This window comes from Haliotis cracherodii, unplaced genomic scaffold (assembly GCF_022045235.1).
Source record: "Haliotis cracherodii isolate W230 unplaced genomic scaffold, xgHalCrac1.p SCAF_9, whole genome shotgun sequence".
Classification (NCBI taxonomy): domain Eukaryota; kingdom Metazoa; phylum Mollusca; class Gastropoda; order Lepetellida; family Haliotidae; genus Haliotis; species Haliotis cracherodii.
Window position 1 is genome coordinate 42,980,889 of NW_027266343.1, and position 27,282 is coordinate 43,008,170.

The 27,282-nt window shown below is 43.2% G+C and overlaps 1 protein-coding gene across 1 annotated transcript in view; it reads right to left on the minus strand.

The window, feature by feature from the left end:
• LOC139452508 (insulin-degrading enzyme-like) overlaps window positions 1-27,282 on the minus strand; it is a 39,782-nt gene that overhangs the window by 6,566 nt on the left and 5,934 nt on the right. The window contains exons 8-26 of the mRNA XM_071234012.1: window positions 25,668-25,780; window positions 24,639-24,728; window positions 24,170-24,242; window positions 23,536-23,628; window positions 21,751-21,842; window positions 20,475-20,555; window positions 18,260-18,363; window positions 17,141-17,243; window positions 16,098-16,190; window positions 14,533-14,559; window positions 13,496-13,578; window positions 12,606-12,750; window positions 11,924-12,034; window positions 9,856-9,976; window positions 7,937-8,028; window positions 7,551-7,662; window positions 6,798-6,965; window positions 6,326-6,450; window positions 5,322-5,469 (exon numbers count right to left, since the gene is read on the minus strand). Of these exons, the coding sequence (XP_071090113.1) occupies window positions 5,322-5,469; window positions 6,326-6,450; window positions 6,798-6,965; window positions 7,551-7,662; window positions 7,937-8,028; window positions 9,856-9,976; window positions 11,924-12,034; window positions 12,606-12,750; window positions 13,496-13,578; window positions 14,533-14,559; window positions 16,098-16,190; window positions 17,141-17,243; window positions 18,260-18,363; window positions 20,475-20,555; window positions 21,751-21,842; window positions 23,536-23,628; window positions 24,170-24,242; window positions 24,639-24,728; window positions 25,668-25,780 (1,974 nt within the window). The remainder of the gene's footprint in view (window positions 1-5,321; window positions 5,470-6,325; window positions 6,451-6,797; window positions 6,966-7,550; window positions 7,663-7,936; window positions 8,029-9,855; window positions 9,977-11,923; window positions 12,035-12,605; window positions 12,751-13,495; window positions 13,579-14,532; window positions 14,560-16,097; window positions 16,191-17,140; window positions 17,244-18,259; window positions 18,364-20,474; window positions 20,556-21,750; window positions 21,843-23,535; window positions 23,629-24,169; window positions 24,243-24,638; window positions 24,729-25,667; window positions 25,781-27,282) is intronic.

The window sequence follows — 27,282 nt, forward strand, 5'->3', positions numbered from 1 at the left end:
AGAATCAACATGGAGAGACAGGCATGGGGACTGGGGACATGCTCTGACCCAGAATCAACATGGAGAGACAGGCATGGGGTACTGGGGACATGCTCTGACCCAGAATCAACATGGAGAGACAGGCATAGGGTACTGGGGACCTGCTCTGACCCAGAATCAACATGGAGAGACATGGGGTACTGGGGACCTGCTCTGACCCAGAATCAACATGGAGAGACAGGCATCGTGGTAGTGGGGACCTGCTCTGACCCAGAATCAACATGGAGAGACATGGGGTACTGGGGACCTGCTCTGACCAAGAATCAACATGCAGAGACAGGCATGGGGTACTGGGGACATGCTCTGACCAAGAATCAACATGGAGAGACAGGCATGGGGTACTGGGGACCTGCTCTGACCCAGAATCAACATGGAGAGACAGGCATAGGGTACTGGGGACCTGCTCTGACCCAGAATCAACATGGAGAGACAGGCATGGGGTACTGGGGACCTGCTCTGACCCAGAATCAACATGGAGAGACAGGCATGGGGTACTGGGGACCTGCTCTGACCCAGAATCAACATGGAGAGACATGGGGTACTGGGGACATGCTCTGACCAAGAATCAACATGGAGAGACAGGCATGGGGTACTGGGGACCTGCTCTGACCAAGAATCAACATGGAGAGACAGGCATGGGGTACTGGGGACCTGCTCTGACCCAGAATCAACATGGAGAGACAGGCATGGGGTACTGGGGACCTGCTCTGACCCAGAATCAACATGGAGAGACATGGGGTACTGGGGACATGCTCTGACCCAGAATCAACATGGAGAGACAGGCATGGGGTACTGGGGACCTGCTCTGACCAAGAATCAACATGGAGAGACAGGCATGGGGTACTGGGGACCTGCTCTGACCCAGAATCAACATGGAGAGACATGGGGTACTGGGGACCTGCTCTGACCAAGAATCAACATGGAGAGACAGGCATGGGGTACTGGGGACCTGCTCTGACCAAGAATCAACATGGAGAGACAGGCATAGGGTACTGGGGACCTGCTCTGACCCAGAATCAACATGGAGAGACAGGCATGGGGTACTGGGGACCTGCTCTGACCCAGAATCAACATGGAGAGACAGGCATGGGGTACTGGGGACCTGCTCTGACCCAGAATCAACATGGAGAGACATGGGGTACTGGGGACCTGCTCTGACCCAGAATCAACATGGAGAGACAGGCATCGTGGCAGTGGGGACCTGCTCTGACCCAGAATCAACATGGAGAGACATGGGGTACTGGGGACCTGCTCTGACCAAGAATCAACATGCAGAGACAGGCATGGGGTACTGGGGACATGCTCTGACCAAGAATCAACATGGAGAGACAGGCATGGGGTACTGGGGACCTGCTCTGACCCAGAATCAACATGGAGAGACAGGCATAGGGTACTGGGGACCTGCTCTGACCCAGAATCAACATGGAGAGACAGGCATGGGGTACTGGGGACCTGCTCTGACCCAGAATCAACATGGAGAGACAGGCATGGGGTACTGGGGACCTGCTCTGACCCAGAATCAACATGGAGAGACAGGCATGGGGTACTGGGGACCTGCTCTGACCCAGAATCAACATGGAGAGACAGGCATGGGGTACTACCTATTCAGAAGATATATTTTACAAAAACTCAAACCCCCATTCCATTCCACTCCTCAGCTCCATTAGCCCATACTCATCTCATTCTCAGCTCTTGAAATTAAGAGACATGGGGGGTTCCCCTTATAGAATTATGTTTACCTCTTACACCACTTTATTTCAGGACTAGGGGCTGTCGTGTAGCCTAGTGGTTAAAGCGTTCGCTCGTCACGCTGAAGACCCGGGTTCGATTCCCGACAATATGTGAAGCCCATTTCTGGTGTCCCCTGCCGTGATATTGCTGGAATATTGCTAAAAGCGGCGTAAAACCATACTCACTCACTCACTCACTATTTCAGGACTATATGTGTAAGCACCACCAGCTGCGTCCAAGACTCAGGGAGACTGCTAGACACAGATATTACTCATATCAGTCAGATGAAGATGTGAAAAATACAGTCCCTGACTCATTTTTTATTGGTTGCCTAGCAACAGCTAACAGGGAGAAAATAAAAACTGTAATCACACATAATAGAGTGTGGAAAAATTAACTTCATGAAAAAACATGTTTTTTCATTTTTTCAGTCAACGACATGTGACAAACATAAGGCTTGTTGAAATGAATTTCTTGTTTCTCATAAACAGCCTGCCCATTAAATTGCACCCACCCTGTTTTAACTGTCAAGCACTGTTCAGTTTAAATTTCATTTTTGCACTGGATTCCAAATTTTTGCACATGCCCTTCAAAGGCTGTCACATTAGGTCTGTCTCTTCCTACAGTTACAGGAGGCATGGTAAAAGGTCATGAGGTATAGAGCAAAGTTTACCATTGAAGTTGGTTGGTTGGTTTGTTGTTTAACTCCGCACTCAGCAATATTCCAGCTATATGACGGCGGTCTGTAAATAATCGAGTCTGGACCAGACAATCCAGTGATTAATATCATGAGCATCGATCCACGCAATTGGGATCAATGACATGCATCAACCAAGTCAGCGAGCCTGACCACCCGATCCCGTTAGTCGCCTTTTACGACAAGCATAGTCACCTTTTACAGCAAGCATGCGTTGCTGAAGACCTATTCTACCCCGGAATCTTCACGGGTCTTTACCATTAAAGATGTACAACACGGAAGAAATATACAGAAAATCTCACCCAACTGTCTTCCGAGTTACAAATATTTGAGGCTTGCCGAGGATATTTTCACTTTTATCAAGGAGTCTTGACATATTTGAGGATGGAAGACATGAGGGTGAGATTTTATTTATCATCCCAAACCATTCAACATTTTCTGTTTGCAAACAGTAATAACCAGTGACAAGTTTGTAAATAGTAAGGCTACAACTTCAGTGACAAAGGGGTAAGTGATGTCATCTAATTGTAATGTCATGGTAACCAATGATGTCACAATGGTCCACAAAGCATTGTGATGCAGTTTCATTATAACCTGTGGAAGCCAGCTCTAGATGTTAAACTATAAAACAATATCCAACCTGCCTCCTCAGGCAGGTTTCAATAAACTCATGAGAAACAAGACTATTTTTGTAGTTGCCCTAATATAAAACTGATGTCAAAAGGAAAATCCTATTTCTTCTCACTAAATCCAGATGATTCCGTATATTTCCCAGTCGCCTATGGTTGATGTAAGAGCAGACTGATGAGGGTTGCAAGTGCTGATACAGATCCTAGGAAAGGAGGGGTGCATTTTGAAAAACAATTCTTGAAGATAATATATTGTTATTTTATTGTTAGTGAAAACATATTACCGAATGATTTAGTTTTAGGGCTGTAATATGTGAACCAGCTGAAAGAAATAATCATTCAAAAGTATAAATGTTAAGAACACTTGTAATCTCCCTCTGCATCCACATATGGACTGGGTGGTTTCAGCATTCCCACATATGGACTGGGTGGTTTCAGCGTTCCTACATATGGACTGATTGGTTTCGGTGTTCCTACATATGGACTGGGTGGTTTCAGTGTTCCTACATATGGACTGGGTGGTTTCAGTGTTCCTACATATGGACTGGGTAGTTTCAGTGTTCCTACATATGGACTGATTGGTTTCAGTGTTTCTACATATGAACTGGGTAGTTTCAGTGTTCCTACATATGGACTGGGTGGTTTCAGTGTTCCTACATATGGACTGAGTGGTTTCAGTGTACCTACATACGGACTGGGTGGTTTCAGTGTTCCTACATATGGACTGAATGGTTTCAGTGTTCCTTCATATGGACTGATTGGTTTCAGTGTTCATACATATGGGATGGGTGGTTTCAGTGTTCCTACATATGGACTGGGTGGTTTCAGTGTTCCTACATATGGAATGGGTGGTTTCAGTGTTCCTACATATGGACTGATTGGTTTCAGTGTTCCTACATATGGACTGGGTGGTTTCAGTGTTCCTACATATGGACTGGGTGGTTTCAGTGTTCCTACATATGGACTGGGTGGTTTCAGTGTTCCTACATATGGACTGGGTGGTTTCAGTGTTCCTACAAAAGGACTGGTAGGTTTCAGACATTGAGATGCTGAATCACATACATGAATCTTTCCTCATCACTGAACCAATAAGCAATGACATTTCATAATTACATGTTGATATTAATTCACCTATGATATCAATAACAAATTACATTTCAGTTGCATGAGCAAGTCATACACAATGTCATCATTACACTGAAAACACATCGCTACTTTTACGTTCAGGTTTTCCTGTCTTCCAGTTTCAATTCTCAGTGGGAAAACTCATCATCTAAAGTTAGTCATAGTGAACCTACTTGTCCTTGACATGGATGTGTTTACATATCTTTCAGGAGTAAACAGTTCCTCTACAAGTCAAGAGGTCCTAAAATATACTGACCTCCTTTCTTAACAAATCGTTCCAAGTGTTCATATAGTTTGAAATCATAACACATTTCACTTTTATACTCACAGGTTAATCAAAGATTGAGACTCTACTTTTGAGGAGGAGAACTGTTGGGAAATGGTGGCATTAAACTTCATAGCACATGACTTTAGCTTCTGTCAAGACAGTTTGACAGTATCTTGAAGTGTGAGGATAAATAAGTGCTGATAGACATTGTCTGCTACTGACTGTTACTTCAGAGTCCTGAATCTATAAAATATGTGGCCTGTTTTCTCTATATAAGATTTCTTAAAACTGACTTGAGATACAGATGCATATATTATTGTCAAAATAAAGAAATATGTCAATAATCACAATAATCACATATGACGGAAGCAAATATTAAGATACATGAAAAGATTTGATGATTCAAAGAAGCATTCTCTCCCGATATGTGAGATATCCTTGAGCAGGATCTGTGGCGATTTACATTAAAAGGGGCATAACTCTGTTTCAGATAAAAAGTAAGACCCAAGTGAGTTTTCAAATAGACATTGTCAGGACATTCAGATATTTTTGTACAGTCCAAACACATGGCGATTTTTATGGAAATAAGTTGATGGCAAACGTCTTTTTTTATGACATCACAGCACAATTGCATCCTAGCACCCTTAAGGTCCCTTTCCCCTGGTGGGTCACTTATTGTCTTCGGGAAACAGCATACAAGCCTGACATACCACGGCCTCCATACTGCTAACAAGGGCTTACCAGCATGAGGTTAGAGTGATAACTTTAAACCTATGTCAGATGCAAAAGAATATTTTGCCTTTCTAAGATATGATCAAGGGCCGTGTCTAACCTCTATCAAAGTTGTACACTTGATCTTCAATCTCACTGAGGTAGTCAGAGTTTTGAGATCTCATCCTTTTCGGTTTCTCCAACCTCCGAGTTGACAGCGCCGTCACATGATTCCTGAAGTCCTCCTCACTCATGTCTTGAATGTAGGTCTGGAACAACGCAGGTTTACATCAGATCACATACTGCATATTTCACATTCTCATGTGTGTGTGTTTGTTGTTTAACTCTGCAATATTCCAGCTATATGACAGTGGGCCGATAATAATCGAGTCTGAAAAACACATAGCTTACATCTACGGAATGAAGGAAGGATCATAATAACATATCTTACATCTATGGAATGAAGGAAGGATCATAATAACATATCTTATATCTATGGAATGAAGGAAGGATCATAATAACATATCTTACATCTATGGAATGAAGGAAGGATCATAATAACATATCTTATATCTATGGAATGAAGGAAGGATCATAATAACATGTCTTACATCTATGGAATGAAGGATCATAATAACATTATCTTGCATCTATGGTATGAAGGAAGGATCATAATAACATATCTTACGTCCATGGCTTGAAGGAAGGATCATAATAACATATCTTACGTCCATGGCATGAAGGAAGGATCATAATAACATATCTTACATCTATGGAATGAAGGAAGGATCATAATAACATATCTTACATCTATGGAATGAAGGAAGGATCATAATAACCTATCTTACGTCCATGGCTTGAAGGAAGTATCATAATAACATATCTTACATCTATGGAATGAAGGAAGGATCATAACATATCTTACATCTATGGAATGAAGGAAGGATCATAATAACATATCTTACATCTATGGAATGAAGGAAGGATCATAATAACATATCTTACGTCCATGGCATGAAGGAAGGATCATAATAACATATCTTATGTCCATGGCATGAAGGAAGGATCATAATAACATATCTTACGTCCATGGCATGAAGGAAGGATCATAATAACATATCTTACGTCCATGGCATGAAGGAAGACTTCAATCCTACTTTCAACAAACGGAGTGGACTTGTCAGACTGCACCAGGAGCCTCAGCCCCTGAGCTCCGTAACACCGCCGAACCCGAGTCCACACTATATACCCTGCAAGTGAGTGAGTGAATGGTCAGCAGTACTCAAGTAAAGGACTGAAGCGTTAAAGTACAAGGGAGTTATGTATTCCTTCTACAACAGGAAGTGGTCACAAATAGCCGGGACATGACTGTGCTGTTGTGAAAGCATAGGACACACTGAACACATTGTCAAAATGATAAAATATGTTCATTAACTTGAAGAAGAAAAACTTGTTTGTTCTGTGCTTATGATGGATGAACAGCAGAACAAGACCCATGATCTTAGGTCACTTTGAGGATTGTAAATAGTGAACAAAAAAAGATAATTTTTATATTTCAGCCCTGCAATGACAATCAGTTAGGGGGGATAATCTCTACCTAACTGTTCCTTGGTACGGAGTGTGTCAAATGCTGGTTCCCCAATGACCTGTTTGAGAAGCTCCAGCAGGACATTAGACCGAGTGCCCTGCAGCCCTATCTGATAGTACACACACACACAGCAGCTCTTGTGGACAGAGTTGGTCATCTGGTACAGGTGGCAGGATTCTGAAGTAAACATGGCATAAGGATTACAATACATTTCAGGTATGGGGGAGGTAGTCTCGATTTTCATAGCCGTTTTTCACTGTGGCAAGCACAGAATGACTAAGTTGCAGTTGCACTTGCAGTCACACAGTCACAGTTACAGTGTCACAATCACCAAGGCACAAACACAGAGTTACAGTCACCGAGTCACAAGGTTACAGTTACACAGTCAAAAAGATACAGTCACAGATTCACTAAGACACAGAGTTACAGTCACAGATTCACAAAGACACAGAGTTACAGTCACAGCTTCACAAAGACACAGAGTTACAGTCACAGATTCACAAAGACACAGAGTTACAGTCACCTAGTCCCAGAAATAGTCCTAGAGTCACAAAGTTACAGGCAGAGAGTTACAGTCACAGAGACCCAGAATTCGTCCCAAAGTCACAAAGAAACAGACACACAGTTAAATTCACCATGTTCACGGAGTCCCAGAATTAGTCCCGAGTCACAAAGTTACAGGCAGAGAGTTACAGTCACTGAGTCACTGAGTCACAAAGACACAGTCAGAGTTACGGAGTCAGAGAGTCTACAATGACTGACCTGAGGGCAGCTTCATCTCCCTGAAGTGCACATGTTGACTGGGCAGCAGTGGCTGGGTGCCTCCCTTCTCTCTCAGTAGCTTCTCCACCACACCCACAGTCTCCAGGGCTCCCTACATGCACAAGGCTTTAACTGTATTCTAGAACTGACTTTCACTTTGTGTGAATTCAGTGGAGCATGAACCTTCCTAGAGGGCCAAACTGTTGGAACATTCAAGCTTCTGAGTTGGTTTTACATGTCTTATACTAAAGAAATGCCAGATGTAAACATCAGTTTGGCCATTTAGCCATATCTTATTTTGTGTCACAACAAACCTAATTGTCGGTCAATGCATTACAAGGGTTTCTAAGACATACACATCTAATATCTTCTTTTCAAATACACACCTGTTTAGTGACATTCCCATACACCAGACCCTCTATATAGAGGCGGGATAACAACTGATGGATGTAGGCCTCCAGCTTCCCTGTTGTCACGTCTGAAACACAGTGGTGGGATACAGTCTCATACAACCCCCCTCTACACATAGTGGGATAACAACTGATGGATGTAGGCCTCCAACTTCCCTGTTGGCGCATCTAAACACAGAGGTGGGATACAGTCTCATACAACCCCCCTCTACACATAGTGGGATAACAACTGATGGATGTAGGCCTCCAGCTTCCCTGTTGGCGCATCTAAACACAGAGGTGGGATACAGTCTCATACAACCCCCCTCTACACATAGTGGGATAACAACTGATGGATGTAGGCCTCCAGCTTCCCTGTTGGTGCATCTAAACACAGAGGTGGGATACAGTCTCATACAACCCCCCTCTACACATAGTGGGATAACAACTGATGGATGTAGGCCTCCAGCTTCCCTGTTGGTGCATCTAAACACAGAGGTGGGATACAGTCTCATACAACCCCCCTCTACACATAGTGGGATAACAACTGATGGATGTAGGCCTCCAGCTTCCCTGTTGTCACTTCTGAAACACAGATGGGGATACAGTCTCATACAACCCCCCTCTACACATAGTGGGATAACAACTGATGGATGTAGGCCTCCAGCTTCCCTGTTGGCGCATCTAAACACAGAGGTGGGATACAGTCTCATACAACCCCCCTCTACACATAGTGGGATAACAACTGATGGATGTAGGCCTCCAGCTTCCCTGTTGGCGCATCTAAACACAGAGGTGGGATACAGTCTCATACAACCCCCCTCTACACATAGTGGGATAACAACTGATGGATGTAGGCCTCCAGCTTCCCTGTTGGCGCATCTAAACACAGAGGTGGAATACAGTCTCATACAACCCCCCTCTACACATAGTGGGATAACAACTGATGGATGTAGGCCTCCAGCTTCCCTGTTGGTGCATCTAAACACAGAGGTGGGATACAGTCTCATACAACCCCCCTCTACACATAGTGGGATAACAACTGATGGATGTAGGCCTCCAGCTTCCCTGTTGTCACTTCTGAAACACAGATGGGGATACAGTCTCATACAACCCTGTTGGTGCATCTAAACACAGAGGTGGGATACAGCCTAAATTGGATGGGGTGGACAGACTCAGTGCCTGAGTTGACTGCATGTCACTGTACCTCGATGGAGAGTGACATTGCTCATAACAACCACTGGTTTGCCTAATCCAGACTTGATTATTTACTGCTTTAAAAAAGATTGACTTCATTGTAACAGAACATTCCCCCACAATACATTCACTCATATACTAAGTGTCATCTACCTTGCAGGGGATAGGGGTAGTCTAAAGTCTAAAGTGCCAGAAGTTGCAGCGCAGAGTTGCGTATCTTGGGCAAGCCAGAAACTTATATTGGGGGTTCATTTGTTTGGTGTTTAACACCGCACTCAGCAATATACCAGCTATATGCCGGGTGTCTGAAAATAATCGAGTCTGGACCAGACATAGATGATTGACATCATGAGCATCGATCTACGCAATTGGGATATGGTGACATGCATCAACCATGTCAGCGAGCCTGCCCGGCCGATCCCATTAGTCACCTCTTATGACAAGCATTGTCGCCTTTTACAGCAAGCATGGGTTGCTCAAGACTTATTCTACCCTGGATCTTCACGGGTCTGTTGGGGGTTCGAATCTCTGGTCGCCCCGTTAATGTTCCTCGGCCTGTCAGCATCATACCCATGCCCGTGGGTTTCATGAAAGTGGTAAAAGTCTGAGACCTGCATCACTTCGGGCTTTCCCCTGACATTAAGCTGACACACCGTGATATAACTGGCACACTGTTCAAAGCGTGTAACCCCAACTCACGCACACATTGACTCATCTACCTTGCAGGTACAGTAGAGACTCCTCCTTGGTCCAGAACACACTGGCCATGAGCTGTGACAAGGCATAGGTGGCATGCTGGCTGGGCTGGTCCGCCATGAAGTTCCGGTACGACCTCTCCAGCTGAAACAACAAGCTGTCATCTCAGTTCTGGTGTATTGTGTCAGTGAGGCTCACTACAACTACTTCCAACCTTTCTTCCTGTCCCACCAGGAGTGTGGTTGTGACTGATGCCGCCCTGCTTCAATAACCGCTGCAGTGAACCACACAATGCTTCTGGGTATGTATCAGTGTCCGAAATAACTGCTTTCCTGTCTGCCCGTGGCTAGAAACTTTTCCGTTGGGCTGCCTGAAATTTTCCTCCACCTGCCCACTAGTCTGGCAGATAATTCCGAGACTGCTCCTTGTAGATTTTCAAGTAATTGTTTGCATTATTTCAACCGAATCAAGATACCATTTGTCTCTTATTTTTGGTGATCTTTCCATATCCATGATGTCTGAATGCAGGCAGGTAATTTTGAAGATGGGCAGGCAATACAACGCACCTTTTTGGGTTCTAAAATTATATCAAACACTGATATGTACACACTACATATCCACTATGTATCCATCACTCATCAATACAAAGGGCCGATATGCAGCGTAGTGGTGTTGTGTGCCTATATTCAGTCCAGTTATGAAATGATGCTGTGTATATCTCATGGATGTAAAATAAGCCCAACTCCTGCCCTACTTTGATACCACAGGGCAAGCTGCACACGTTACCATCAAGAAACAATGCCACTTGTGTGATGAATTTTTATTTGTTTGTTTAACACCCCACTCAGTAATATTCCAGCCATATGACAGCGGTCTGGAAATAATCTAGTGTGGACCAGACAATCATGAGCATCAATCCACACACAACTGAGATACGATGACATGCATCAACCAATCAACAAGCCTGATCTCCCAATCCTGTTAGTTGCCTCTTATGATAAGCATAGTCACCTTTTACGGCAGGGATGGGTGGCTCAAGACCTATTCTACCCAAGGATCTTTACAGGTCAATTATTGGTATGAATAATCAAAGGTTTCCCTCTTGCTGAAACCAGGCTGATTCCTAACAAAAATAGCAGAATAATAACAGGTACAATGCAAAGTGGCTTATGTATTCACAGGTGGTGGAGGAGAGTAGTGTATACAAATCCCTGAAGTCATTACAAAGCCAACATGCTAGTGAGGGGAGGTGACATAAGGTTTAACTTGTTGTTCAAGATTATTGCACTTATATAGCGACATGGTTGCTTGTACTAGCCTGGACTAATACAGGTTTAATAGATCTACCATAACGCAGTTGAACATGTACACCCCAATCAGGCACAGTATTCTGATGCCTAGCCGACCAGTCCTTGTTTTAGCCCCTTAATGCCAAGCGCCAGACAGGATAAGAGTAAGTTCCATCTTTAAATGTCTTTTGGTATGATGAGGCCAGGGATCAACCACTGCAACATGCTAGGGGCATTGTAAAATAAATGAAGAAGTAGTCATGATTCCCCCACTTATCATCTTGGAGTAACCCTGGACACACAACGCCCAGACTGTCTGTTCCTCTTCAATTCTCAAAGGACTGCCTCCATGGTCTAGTGGTAGAGCGTCCGCCCGGAGAGCGGAAGGTCCACGGTTCGATCCACGGCCGCATCATAACAAAAGACGTAAAAGATGGTACTTCTTATTACCCTGTCTGGCGCTCGGCATTAAGGGGCTTAAACAAGGACTGGTCGGCTCGGAGTCAGTATACTGTATCTGAGTGGGGTATTCATGTTAAACTGCGGCATGGTATCTCAGTGGGCTAGCACTATAAATCGGTATCAGTCCGGACTAGTACAAGCAGCCACACACACATGCATGCAATAATCTTAGACGCGACGTTAAACCCAATTTCACCTCACCTTCAATTCTCAAAGCAAGTTTTCAATGTACGTCAATGTTTTCCCTCCCATCGGTGTGTGTGTCTGAATCCGATCGTGCAGCACCACGGCTATTTACTGCAACAATGTCCAGTCATAATTTTGAGTCTATTTGACCTACTTTTTCCTTCTTGATGTTGAACCTGACGGGATCAACTGTAAAGTTGGTCATCTTCTCTACGATCTTCTCCAGGAGGATGTTCTGCTTGTCACTGTAGCCGCTGATGGAGATCTAGAGGAGGGAGAGAGGCCATGTTTATACTGCAGTCAGTAACATGACAGCCATCACCATGGAGGCATGAGGAATTACAGGTTATCTCCCCTGAGGGAAGGAATAGTGTAAGCCCCAAGCCTATGGCGAGGGATTTACACCAAGCATTTATGCAGAGCAGGTAGTCAGTACATCAGACTTTCAAATAGGTTCTCCTTTACATTTCTCATTGCCAATTGAATAAAGAGTAAGAATAGAAACTCTTCCTTGCTGTCGGCCCATAATTCACATATTGTAATGGTCTCAACAATGAAGTAATGCGAAGTGATATTTGACCAATCAGCATTGAGAATTGCTTAAGTGCACATGTGCAAATACGAGGTAGTTTTAGCCCCTAAGTGTAAAATGAGTTCTGCCGGGCAGGGGTACTCTATGTGCTACTATATATACAACAGTTGCCATGGTTACAGTAATTACATTAAAGCCGTCCCTGAAGCTACTGAAGGAGTATGAGAGTCCTGCCAGGTCGGCGGAGTAGGTGTACTCTATGTGCTACTGTATATACTACAGTTGTCATGGTTACAGTACTTACATCAAAGCCGTCCCTGGAGCTGCTGAAGGAGTATGAGAGTCCTGCTAGGTCGGCGGAGTAGGTGTACTCTGTCAGGGCATCGTTCATCAGCGACACAAACAGAGACAGCATGCACACACACCCGGGATCAGTGTAGGCCGAGGGGCTGGGACAAAAACATCACAATACAGCTGAAGGCAATAGAGGTCTTCATTGAGGGATACCCGAAGATTCCTGACTTAAAGTATCATGTGACATGAATATGGAACAGTGGAATTGCCTTGCACAAAATTAATTTACTACTAATAGAGCGATTGTGGATGTTGGATTTTACATCGGTTTGACCTATATTTTAGTTGTACAATGTAGGAGGAAAGCTGAAATGATGCAGATATTTGCCATCTACAACCTATAAGCATGGGCAGGGGCTGACAAACCTTGAATCACAATCGGGCTAAATCTAGGATCATTGGATTCTGACATGTCTAAGGGATGCAACTCTACACAGCAAAGTCAGGAGCATTAGATAACTAGGCCACCCATACTGCCTACTTGGACATTCTGCTGAATTCCAGACATAGTAACACACAATGTCCATGTACCAGTCAACAGTTATGTAATAAATCTGCATAATGGCATTTGTATTGCCTGGCCACAGTACGAACATCAACCTCCAAAACTGTTTGTTTGTTGTTTAACACACCACTGAGCAATATTCCAGCTACATGACAGCGGCCTGTAAATAATCCAATCTGGACCAGACAATCCAGTGATTGACATCATGAACATCAGCATACGCAATTGGGAAATGATGATATGCATCAACCAAGTCAGCAAGCCTAACTACCCAATCCCATTAGTCACCTCTTACAAGAATGGGTTGCTGAAGATGAATTCTAACCCAGATCTACCTATAAAACTGCAGAGAAATGTAGGACTTTGGGAGCAGGAATTTGTCATCTTGTTTGAACCACAGTCTTGTCAGGTCATCATTCTGAAAACAGCAATAACCCAAGTATTCACCATACTGCATTCAGACTTTCCTGAACTAAAGAAATTTATCATGAAAATGTGTTTACCATTTTTCATTTTCTATCCACAATATCAGTGCATAGTGAGTCTAACTTGATTTATAACAATTAATTTTTTTTACATTTGCCAGAATGAAACATGTCACTGCTTTCACATACTTTTAGACACAACCAGTTTATTGTTAATTCACTGGAATCAATGCATATTCTTTTAATAACAACAAAATTAGGGACTAAGGATGATCAGGAACACATTGCAAAACTTTGCTAATAAATTCCTTGTTAACAATTAAAAATACTTGGAAGATAAATAAGGAAGCCTTTTCCAAAATGGCTGAATAAACGTGGTTCTTTCCACGACTTGTTCAAGCAATAAATGTTCAGATACAAGGGGGGCGAGTAACGTCTGTATCATCTTCCTGAGGCAAGGGAGCTATCTGACTATAAAAGTCCAGTTTCCAACATTGCTCGAATTTCCAGACTTGATTGTAGTGGCTACAGTGGTGATAACGAGTTACATCCCAAATATGTCTCTTCTATTGTCTATTGACCAATCAGATTCCACCTCTCTGATGACTTGCATTTGTTTCAAACAAAATGACGGCGCCCACTCAAGACGATCTGATCAATAATCAAGATCTATATTGTAATTAAACAGGTCCTACCTCGGGAAGGGCATCAAATCACCCGAGCACCTTGATTAAAAACATGGAAAGATTTGGAAAATATCTGTCGACGCCCAGTTGACGGTACACATGCTTTGCAAATCCTACAGTCGACCAAAATCTGCATGTTGAAATCCATGTTGTTTATGAACTGGATGTCTAGTTCATTACAAAATTTTGATTGGACTATACATGGTCCAGCAAAAATATAAATTCTGGAATTCCAGCTAGTTAACCTACAAGATAACTTACCTTTATCATAACAGGAAATGGCGTCACCTGTAACAAAAAATAATAATCATAATAATCATAAGAGAACGTGCATAGCTAACAAGTGAATACAGAGGGGGTTGCATTGAGTGTAACTGTTTGTTTGTTGCTTAATGCCAAGCTCAGCAATATTCCAGCTATATGATGGCAGCCTGTAAATAATCACATCTGGACCAGACAATCCACTGATTATTGTTGTGGTAGGACACACTAACAACCAACTCACCAAGCCTGACCACCCAATCCACTGATTACTGTTGTGGTAAGACACACTAACAACCAACTCACCAAGCCTGACCACCCAATCCACTGATTATTGTTGTGGTAAGACACACGAACAACCAACTCACCAAGCCTGACCACCCAATCCACTGATTATTGTTGTGGTAGGACACACTAACAACCAACTCACCAAGCCTGACCACCCAATCCACTGATTATTGTTGTGGTAAGACACACTAACAACCAACTCACCAAGCCTGACCACCCAATCCACTGATTATTGTTGTGGTAGGACACACGAACAACCAACTCACCAAGCCTGACCACCCAATCCACTGATTATTGTTGTGGTAAGACACACTAACAACCAACTCACCAAGCCTGACCACCCAATCCACTGATTATTGTTGTGGTAAGACACACGAACAACCAACTCACCAAGCCTGACCACCCAATCCACTGATTATTGTTGTGGTAGGACACACTAACAACCAACTCACCAAGCCTGACCACCCAATCCACTGATTATTGTTGTGGTAGGACACACTAACAACCAACTCACCAAGCCTGACCACCCAATCCACTGATTATTGTTGTGGTAAGACACACTAACAACCAACTCACCAAGCCTGACCACCCAATCCACTGATTATTGTTGTGGTAGGACACACTAACAACCAACTCACCAAGCCTGACCACCCAATCCACTGATTATTGTTGTGGTAGGACACACTAACAACCAACTCACCAAGCCTGACCACCCAATCCACTGATTATTGTTGTGGTAAGACACACTAACAACCAACTCACCAAGCCTGACCACCCAATCCACTGATTATTGTTGTGGTAGGACACACTAACAACCAACTCACCAAGCCTGACCACCCAATCCACTGATTATTGTTGTGGTAGGACACACTAACAACCAACTAACCAAGCCTGACCACCCAATCCACTGATTATTGTTGGGGTAGGACACACTAACAACCAACTCACCAAGCCTGACCACCCAATCCACTTGGTCGCTTCCTACGACCAGCATAAGATGCTGGGGTCCTGTACTGACATGGAATCCCCATAGGGTCATTTGGTACACATCCCACCTTTTATTCAGACACTGCAAATCTCAACCTGTGTGTATTTGTTCCTGTTCATGTGGTGACTTGGTTTAGAATGAAGCCCATTTCTCAAAATTCTGCCTCTGATGCTTATCATCATACTCATACAGCATTCATACTCAGAAATTTAAGATATTCGTTATCAATTACAAACTACAGCATAAAATTACTTTCTTTATTTCTCCAGAAAATAAGTGGCACACAAACCTCCTCCCTTGGAACCAAGTCAAGATTTTCAGGAATGAACTCATTGATGTCTGGTAAATGCAGGTTGTCATGAAGACCAGCATCATCCCAGTGCTGAAATAACAAGGTGAAAAGTGAGTGTGGCTCACTAATACCCCCGACCCGCCTAGTGTGTCAGTAGTTTCAAATTAAATAATGGATAGGGTTAGGGTTTGAAAAATTCATACAAAAATGGAAAATTGATAAAAACAATTTTTTTCTTTTGACTGCCCCTCCATATGACACAGATTAAATGTACTAAGTTTGAGATGAATCCACTGAATAGTTTAAGAGAAATCGAGCGGACAAAGTTTTTGGACGGACTGACGGATGGACAGACGGACAGACCTATAAGGTCAGGGGTATAATAAAACCATTGCCATCCATGTAAAGTGTAACTTGATATGATTGCTGAAATACTCTTGCTCTTGCTCTGCTGAGAATAAAAATATTGAAAACATCACTACAACTTTGTCTTTGAGTGAGTGAGTTGTGTTTAACACCATTTTTAACAGTATTCCAGTCATGTCATGGCATGTCAGCTTGATGAGGGAGAAAAGCCCACAGTGATGCAGGTCCTACCACTTTGGTGAAATACACATGCATAGTTCTGACAAAAAAAGAGTCATGGTCACAATAGGAAGTCCGAGACTAGAGATATTTGGTGAGGACTAGTGACTTTAACTTGTGGACCACCACTTTCACCATTAGGTAGATGGCAACCGGGTATCACATCATTTTAGCAGACTAGTGAAATTAATAAATTTTCGATATCCTGATAATCAGGCAATTTTGGAATTTGAACAAAATCTAAGTAGACAAAGTAGTCACAAGGCCTTGCTTGACAATGATATAAGGATCTATACAGAAACATCGCTTTTACAGTAAATACACAAGTTATCCATACATTTTGTCTACTTTGTCATATAACTTCAAAGTAACGTTTGCCTATCAAACAAACAAAATTCAGAGTTTTCAGCAATAGATAAATGCCATATGAGAAAGTTCCCTATCATGATGTTTACCTTCAGTTGGGTTTTAGAATAGGGCTCCACCTTGTACTGGGTTCCATACCACCTCTCTGACAGGTCTGCCACTCCCTCGTACTTCTTGGCCACAACTGTCACACTGTAGCCAGATTGAAGGAGGGAATTAGTCAAAGACTGTAGAACACACTACTTCATTATGTAGCCCCGATATTGGTGAACTCAGAAATGAACCTTCATAGCGGACCATTTAGGTCACCATTTCACAAGAGACCTTTCTACAACAGAATGTTTACCATGTTCACGGAGTCTTACAAATTTACCTGCCATTAATGTTGACATCATAATGGCCATTGCAATACATTTACAGTAAACCACGGTTATAACGAACTCGAAGGGACCAGTAATTTTAGTTCATTATAACCATAGTCCGTTATAAGCATATACACGACATTTATACAACAAATGGTCGGGACTGAAAAATAAGTTTGTTATATCAGTCAGTTCGTTATATGCGTGTTCATTATGGTTTACTGTATAATCAAAGAGAATGGAGTAGCCTCATGGTTAAAGCATTGACTTGCAGTGCCGAAGAGTCGGATTAAATTTCCCACAAAGAGCGAAGTGCATTTAATGTATATCTCCCATGGGGTGACTGTGAGTGAGTGAGTTGGGTTTAGGTCCGTTTTGAACAGTATTTCAGTCACATGATGAATGTCAGTTTGATGAATGAGGATGGAAAGGACAAAGTGATGCAGGGCTTCGACGTTTACAGTTTTGGTGACATACACAAGCATGGGTAAGGTGCAGACAAACCAAGAATCATTATGAAGGCTAACTGGGATTCGAACCACAATCATGGGTTTCTGGGCATGCCTAAGGGGTGCAACACTGCACAGTGAATTGCAGCATAAAACCACATTTCACTCACTCACTCACTTGGTGTATGATGAGAACTTTTAACTATATATAGTATAGTTTTACGCCACTTTTAGCAATATTCCAGCAATATCACAACGGGGGACACCAGAAATGGGCTTCACACATTGTACCCATGTTAGGAATCGAACCCTGTCTTCGGCATGACGAGCGAACGCTTTAACCACTAGGCTACTCGACCGCCCCACCACGGAGTGACCGTCAGACAGTAACACCTACCTCATGTTCTGTGGAGTCAGTTTGTTGAGGAGGTCCAGGATGAGATCAGGACGGAACTCGGACAGGAGGTAAGGTCCAGACAGAGCCTCTTCGATCTTATATATCTGTAGAGATTGTTAGTCAAGATTCATCATACACGACACTGGGCCCATGTGACTAGGAAAACAGACACAACCAATGGCCATGCTCCTCCTCGGCCCTCTCAAACATGGCTGCCAGCTAGCATTGTCACGTCTTCACAGTCACTATGCCAGCGTGGGCATACGTTTCTCCAATAAATGACTATAAAGGTAGGTACTTACGTCAGCCCATACAATTCCCCTTAATCTAACCCACCCATTACACTGGTAATACATACATCTACCATAAAATCTGGAGTCGACCACACAAAATTTATCACATGTTACCAACTACAGCATCAGAGTGAGTGAGTGAGTTGGGTTTAACACCCCTTTTAACAGTATTCCAGTTATATCACGGCCTGTTAGCTTAATGTGGGAGGAAAGCCTGAAGTGATGCAGGTCTCAGATGTTTACCACTTCGGTGAAACCCACGAGCACGGGTATGGTGCTGACAAACCTAGAGACATAATCGGGGCAAAACAGGATTCAAACCACAATCATAGGTTTCTGGCGTACCAAAGGGACGCAACTTTGCCCAGCGAATCGCGGCGCCTTAGATGACCGTGCCCCCTACAGCATCAGATAGATGATCATCAGTACTTCACAGCTTTGTGTACACTATGTTTCTCCATCCGCGGTAAATACTACAGAACTCACGGGAAGTCAAAGAACACCAAAATGTTTCATATTACTCAAGTACTTGAGTAGTATATTTTTACCAACTTGTTGTAAGCAGCAACTAACGAGAACGGATGGTCAGCCTCCTTGACTTGGTTGATGCATGTCATCAAATGCATAGATCGATGCTCATGGTGTCAATCACTGTATTGTCTGATCCAGATTTGATTATTTACAGACCACCGTCATATGGCTGGAACATTGCTGAGTGCAGCGTTAAACAACAAACAAGCTAATCACACAAAGGCCTGGTTCTAGGTTATGGTATAGACACACAGTTTGCTCATTCACTTCAATATGAGTGAGTGAGTGAGTTGTGTTTGACGCCGCTTTTAACAGTATTCCAGTTATATCGCGGTGTGTCAGCCCGAAGTGATGCAGGTCTCAGACGTTTACCACTTCGGTGAAACCTACGAGCACGGGTATGGTGCTGATAAACCTAGAAACATTATCGGGGCGAACCGGGATTCAAACCCACAATCATAGGTTTCTGGCGTGTCCACAGGACGCAACTCTACACAGCAAATCACGGCACCTTAGACGACTAGGCCACCCGTGCCCCCTTCACTTCAATGAGAACTAAAAGGCCCAATTGTTTAGAATATTAAATATAGAACTGTGTCACTTCTACACTACATGATGGCTGTAGGTGAGGTGAAATGGGGTTTAACGTCGCGTCCAAGATTATTGCACTCATATAGCAACGTGCATGTACGTGTGTGTTTGTGTGGCTGCTTGTAATAGTCCGAACTGATGCCGATTTATAGTGCTAGCTCACTGAGATACCATGCCGCAGTTTTACATGAATACCTCATTCAGACACAGTATACTGACTCTGAGACGACCAGTCCTTGTTTTAGCCCCTTAATGTCGAGCGCCAGACAGGGTAACAACAAGTATCATCTTTTAACGTCTTTCGGTATGACGCGACCTTCCCCTCTCTGGGCTGACGCTCTACCACTAGACCAAGGAGGCGGTACATAATGGCTGTATATACTAGTATTCACAGGTGATGGTGGAATCTAGTGTATACAAGCCTGTCAAGTATTGACATAGCTGGTTAGAATATTGATAAACCTTTCAACCTTTAGGTGAACCAGAAATACAGCTATTCCATGGCAACGTGTTGTGTCATCAGGTGTGGAACAGACAAAGAGTCAATAACTTTTATTCCAGAGTATCAACATGATCAATGTTTTTTTGGTTTTGTCAGGTAAAATAACTGGTATATGTCCAGATTGTCTGGATTTTAACAGAAGACTTGTTTTTGAAAAAAGACAGCAGTTTTGCTATGACATTAAATTTGATTTCTGCCTGCTGAGGAAAAGATGGAAAAACCTCACTGTGATTTTGAAAATATGCCTCTGATAGGAAACATTTTTGTTCCCGACCTTTGTGTAACAGCTTTAACTCACATGGTTGTCTCGGGCTAAAGACGTCGCATAGCTGTTTGGAGTTTCCTTGTCCTTGAACTGGAACTTGATGGTCTTCAGTTTCTGTATCCATGGTAACACAGGAAAAACATTTATATACAGGGAGCTTGAACAAGCTAGAAACTAATACATAAAAAGCTAGTACAGATTATCAGTTACGAAATCATGAAGTCACTTGACATTGACAACCACCCCTTGGCCTTGGTGGAGTCCCTTAGACTGCCCCCTCTACTGGCCTGGTATTATTACATGGCAGTTCTCATATCACCCCATATCAGCCCGAGACCCCCAAATCAGCCCGAGGGCTGATATGGGGGTCTCGGGTTGATATGGGGGTTTGGGCTGATATGGGGGTTTGGGCTGATATGGGGGTCTCGGGCTGATATGGGGGTCTCGGGCTGATATGGGGGTCTCGGGTTGATATGGGGGTCTCGGGTTGATATGGGGTATGATATGAACACTGCCAATAAGAACTTTTTATCATTTAACAGAACATCAAATTTTAAAATGCTTCCATTTATAAAACATATCTAAATTCTGTAAGTGTCCGTAAAATAATTTCTGAATAGTTTCATGTCACTGTTGGTCTTCTTGTTTTTCATTTTGTTCACAAAACCTTCCCTGTCCATTTCTCTTTTAATAAAAATCTATCCTCAGTTTTTTCCAAGATAGCTTTTAGCTCCATTATTCCATTTGTAAGTCAATGCAAAACATGTTCACCTTGTTTGGAAAACATTGTCACGGGAAAGCTAGCCGAGCAGACAACGCACCAAGGGATGTAACTCTAATTCCTTCGCACCCGGGCTGATATCGATCACCCATTTAAAATGCATTGACAAGCCATATCAGCCCAGCAGATAATACGGATCTGGTTATTACACCCCCTGTGATATGACCGTCTCCATGTTAGCTCTATCGCACATGCAAAGTGACCCAAAGTTGATCTCAGTGACCTCAAGCTGATCTCAGGGACCCCAAGCTGATCTCAGGGACCCCAAGCTGATCTCAGTGACCCCAAGCTGATCTCAGTGACCACAAGGTGATTTCAGTGACCCCAAGCTGATCTCAGTGACCCCAAGCTGATCTCAGTGACCCCAAGCTGATCTCAGTGACCCCAAGCTGATCTCAGTGACCCCAAGCTGATCTCAGTGACCACAAGGTGATTTCAGTGACCCCAAGCTGATCTCACTGACCTCAAGCTGATCTCAGTGACCCCAAGCTGATCTCAGTGACCCTAATGTTGATACTCCCAACTGACCTTGCACTCATCATGCACCCACTGGTGCACTCCTTCCTTCTGCAGCAGGTGGATGTACTGATACACCAAGGTCACTATGTCCTCTGTGTGCTCTGTGGAGATACACGTTACATGTCTCAAGAAGACCATCACTCACTTCCTTCCCCTCTCCCTCCCAAGCCTCCCTCACTTCATCGCTCACCTCCCTTCATCTCTCTCTCCCCGGCCTCCCTTACTTTATCACTCACTCCCTTCATCTCTCTCTCCCTTCCTCTCTCTCTCCCCGGCCTCCTTCACTTCATCTCTCTCTCCCTTCCTCTCTCTCTCCCCGGCCTCCTTCACTTCATCTCTCTCTCCCTTCCTCTCTCTCTCCCCAGCCTCCGTCACTTCATCTCTCACTCCCTTCATCTCTCTCTCCCTACCTCTCTCTCTCCCCAGCCTCCGTCACTTCATCTCTCACTCCCTTCCTCTATCTCTCCCCGGCCTCCCTCACTTTATCACTCACTCCCTTCCTCTCTCTCCAGCCTCCATCACTTTATCACTAACACCCTTCCTCTCTCTCTAGCCTCCGTCACTTCCTCTCTCACTCCCTTCCTCTCTCACTCCCTTCCTCTATCTCTCCCTTCCTCTATCTCTCCCCGGCCTCCCTCACTTTATCACTCACTCCCTTCCTCTCTCTCCAGCCTCCGTCATTTCATCTCTCACTCCCTTCCTCTCTCTCTCCCGGGCCTCTCTCCCCGGCCTCCCTCACTTCATCTCTCTCCCTCCATTCACCCTTCATTCAGTTTATCCATCACTTCTCCCTTACTACCTAACTTTCTTCCCCTTTAACCCTTCATTCATTCCTTACTCAATCCCCCCATCACTCCTCACTTCTCGCCCTCTTCCCTTCCCTGACCACCTCTCCCTCCCTTCATCCCTGATTCTCCTGTTTCCTTTCTTCATCACTCACTCCCTCAACTCTTTCATCTCTCATTTCCTTCATCCTTCCTACCTCTCTCACTTCATCCCGCAATTCATACATCACTCTTCCCTCCATCCCTGTCTCTCTCCCCTTCCCTCCTCTTTACTCCCTCTGACGTCCCTCACTTTATAACTCTCTCCCTCCATCCATTCATCCATTTCTTCATCCTTCACTCATTTCTCCCTCTCTCTTCCCTTCTTTCCTTCTTCCCTCCAAACCTAACTCCCTCCCAGCATTCACCCCCATATTTCCCCTTCACCTTTATTCATCCTTCACTCTGTCCCTCATTTCTCCCTCTCATCTCCCCTTCTTCCCTCACTATCTCTATCTCTCCCTCCTTTCACCTCTATATTCATCCTTCACTCAGCCTCTCATTCTTCCTTTCTTCCTTCACTACCTAACTCTCTCCCTCCATTCATACATTTCTTCATCCTCCATTCAGTCTCTCATTCTTCCCTCACTTCTTCTCTTCTTCCCTTGTTACCTTACTACCTAACTCTATCCCTTCATTCACCTCCTTATTCATCCTGAGTTCTCATTCTTCCTTCACTTCTTCCTTCCTACCTCTCCTTTCATAACTTCCTCTCTGACTGACCTCATTTCACTAACTAATGCTTGGTGGGGAAGTCTGGAATAAGTGACAGCAACAAAATATTAACAGACTGTTTACAGACAAACAGGGAGATGTGAAGAAGATTGGAGGTTTTCAAATAGTTCAAACTTAAATGGTGGCTGTTGCCAATTCAATTTAAATACTTAAATAACATTAATTACAAAATGTATAACGTTATGCCAGCATCCTGCACACACAAGATGTGCACACAGTACGCTCAGTACAGTACCTAGACCATCTTCTGTGAGATCCACTTTGACATAGAAGAACGCAAACCCTCTGGCACCACTCTTCCTGCCGGCTGTCAGGGAATTACTCCAACCTAGAAAACAATGTCAAACACTTTCACTTCAATGGCTCCTTCAAAAATTAAGTTATTACTCTGGGTAACTTATTTCAGATGTTGCAACTCTATTTATGAAGCAAGAACAAACTCTGTATGCCTTAAACATAAGAACGCAAAAGTTGCAGAAAAGTTCATTATTTGTTTGTGTGTCTGTTTAATGCCTGGCTCCAGCAATATATTCCAGCTAATATTCCAGCTATATGATGCCGGTCTGTGAATAATCGAGTCTGGACCAGACAATTCAGTGATTGACATCATGAGCATCAATCTACACAATTGGGATACAATGACATGCATCAACCAAGTCAGTGAGCCTGGCCACTCAATCCCGTTAGTCGCCTCTTGTGACAGTAACTATTCATATGATATGTGATGAGCTCATTGGTTCCAGATTGCAGCCGGGCTGTGTTTTATCACATGACTGTCCTGATCACAAACATGACTGAGACTCCCTGGTAAAACCCTGATCAATGATTTATGTCTATTGAATTTTGCATTTGGAGAAGAATTTTGTAACCTTCCAGTTTGAGCTGAGACAGGAGACTTCCTGGCCCTTCATGTCCGAGGAGATGGCTGAGGTAGCTGGCAGGCTGCAACAGATTCATTAAACAGATTCATTAAACAGATTCATTAAACAGATTCATTGAACAGATTCATTAAACAGATTCATTACTACAGCTTCACAACAGTGACTGAATGTTGTTTAGCACTCTGCAAAATGTCAGGTTTAACATGTCAGTCTCTAAATAAACAAGTCTGGACCAAACAAACCAGTGGTTGATTTTATGAGTAATGTACTATGACATTGACATTCAATGACACGCAATGAACTCAGACACCTATCCTGACTCCCCCATCCACTTAACACATGATTGTTAGCAACATTTGTTGTACATTCACACTTTATATATTCATAATGATCCTATATTCCTATGGCATAATACAAGTTCCTATAAAACCCCACATAACAAAAGCTGTGACTATACCTTGGAGTGGTAGTACTGGGAGACATCCGGTATCGGCCAGGTGACGGTGAGTGAGCGGACATCCTTCACCGGCACCACACAGATCTTCCTCTGAGGACAACAGATGATGACATGAAGATAAGAATCACAGGTTTGTTTGTTGTTTAATGCCGCACTCAGCAATATTCCGGCTATATGCAGCGGTCTGTACATAATCTAGTCTGACCAGACAATCCAGTCATTGACATCATGAACATCGATCCACGCAAATGGGATACGATGACATGCATCAACCAAGTCAGCAGCCTGACCACCTGATCCCATTAGTTGCCTCTTATGATAAGCATAGTCACCTTTTACGGCAAGCATGGGTTGCTGAAGACCTATTCTACCCCGGATATTCTCGGGTTATCACAAGAAGGAAACATACTGCACCACACAGGGTTGTCTGTTATTCCTGTGAATGTCTTATACCACTAAACCATGGTGCTGCTATACTGCAGCTACTGGTGACTGCATGTGTCACTGTGTCCACCAATTGGTCAGCTTCCAATGCATGGACAAGTCAGCTTTTTGGTGTACATGTAGCGGCCATAAAATTTCCGATTTGAACCACAGACCTTCTGATCCGAGGTCGGATGCCTTGTCCACATGACCAAAGAGGTTAGCCCCGTCAACAAGCTGACAAGGTAAGGATGTCATCTGTGGGATGACTCCACGCCCTGCTACATACTCCCCCGTCAACAGAAGGCACGTCCCGGGCCGCATAGTAGGGTACTGAGGCTTATTTTGCTAAAATTTAATATGGACGTGCTCAGCCCAACGTTGGGCGCCAATGTAGCGGCCATAAAATTTCCGAGTCCCGTGATGGGATTCGAAACACGGACCTTCTGATCCGAGGTCGGAAGCCTTGTCCACATGACCAAAGAGGTTAACCCCGTCAGCAAGCTGAAAGGTAAGGATGTCATCTGTGGGACGACTCCACGCCCTGCCACATACACACCAGAGAACACTGACACTATCTACATACACATGTAGGGGATGCTATACCTGTAGTTGTTCCACCTGGTACGGGTGTTCCGGCCACTCCGGGATTTGGATGTTCTTGTTCTCCACACCAGAGAACAGCCTGACAGTCATCTCACTCAGTTCATCCAAGGACTCTGCAGGAACAACAGATATAAATGATAATATACTGATATTAATCTTAATCAAACATCTTTCACTTTAGGTGTGCATACTTTTTCTCATGAAGACACAATAAAAGGAGGTGACTCATTATTCCTGTCAGATGACAGCTGACCAGTTTAACAATAGTACATGGATGATGATAGTACATGGATGATGATAGTACATGGATGATGATAGTATATGGATGATGATAGTACATGGATGATGATAGTACATGGATGATAGTACATGGATGATGATAGTAAATGGATGATGATGATAGTACATGGATGATGATAGTATATGGATGATGATAGTATATGGATGATGATAGTATATGGATGATGGTACATGGATGATGATAGTACATGGATGATGATAGTACATGGATGATAGTACATGGATGATGATAGTATATGGGTGATGATAGTACATGGATGATGATAGTACATGGATAATGATAGTACATGGATGATGATAGTACACAGATGATGATAGTACATGGATGATGATAGTACATGGATGATAGTACATGGATGATGATAGTACATGGATGATGATAGTATATGGATAATGATAGTACATGGATGATGATAGTATATGGATGATGATAGTACATGGATGATGATAGTATATGGATGATAGTACATGGATGATAATAGTACATGGATGATGATAGTATATGGATGATGATAGTATATGGATGATGATAGTATATGGGTGATGATAGTACATGGATGATAGTACATGGATGATAATAGTACATGGATGATAATAGTACATGGATGATGATAGTATATGGATGATGATAGTATATGGATGATAGTACATGGATGATGATAGTACATGGATGATAGTACATGGATGATAATAGTACATGGATGATGATAGTACATGGATGATGATAGTATATGGATGATAGTACATGGATGATGATAGTACATGGATGATGATAGTACATGGATGATGATAGTACATGGATGATAGTACATGGATGATGATAGTACATGGATGATGATAGTACATGGATGATGATAGTACATGGATGATGATAGTATATGGATGATGATAGTATATGGATGATGATAGTACATGGATGATGATAGTATATGGATGATGATAGTACATGGATGATGATAGTATATGGATGATGATAGTACATGGATGATGATAGTACATGGAAGATGATAGTACATGGATGATGATAGTACATGGATGATGATAGTATATGGATGATGAGAGTATATGGATGATGATAGTATATGGATGATGATAGTACATGGATGATGATAGTATATGGATGATGATAGTACATGGATGATGATAGTATATGGATGATGATAGTACATGGATGATGATAGTATATGGATGATGATAGTATATGGATGATAGTACATGGATGATGATAGTACATGGATGATGATAGTACATGGATGATAGTACATGGATGATGATAGTACATGGATGATAGTACATGGATGATGATAGTACATGG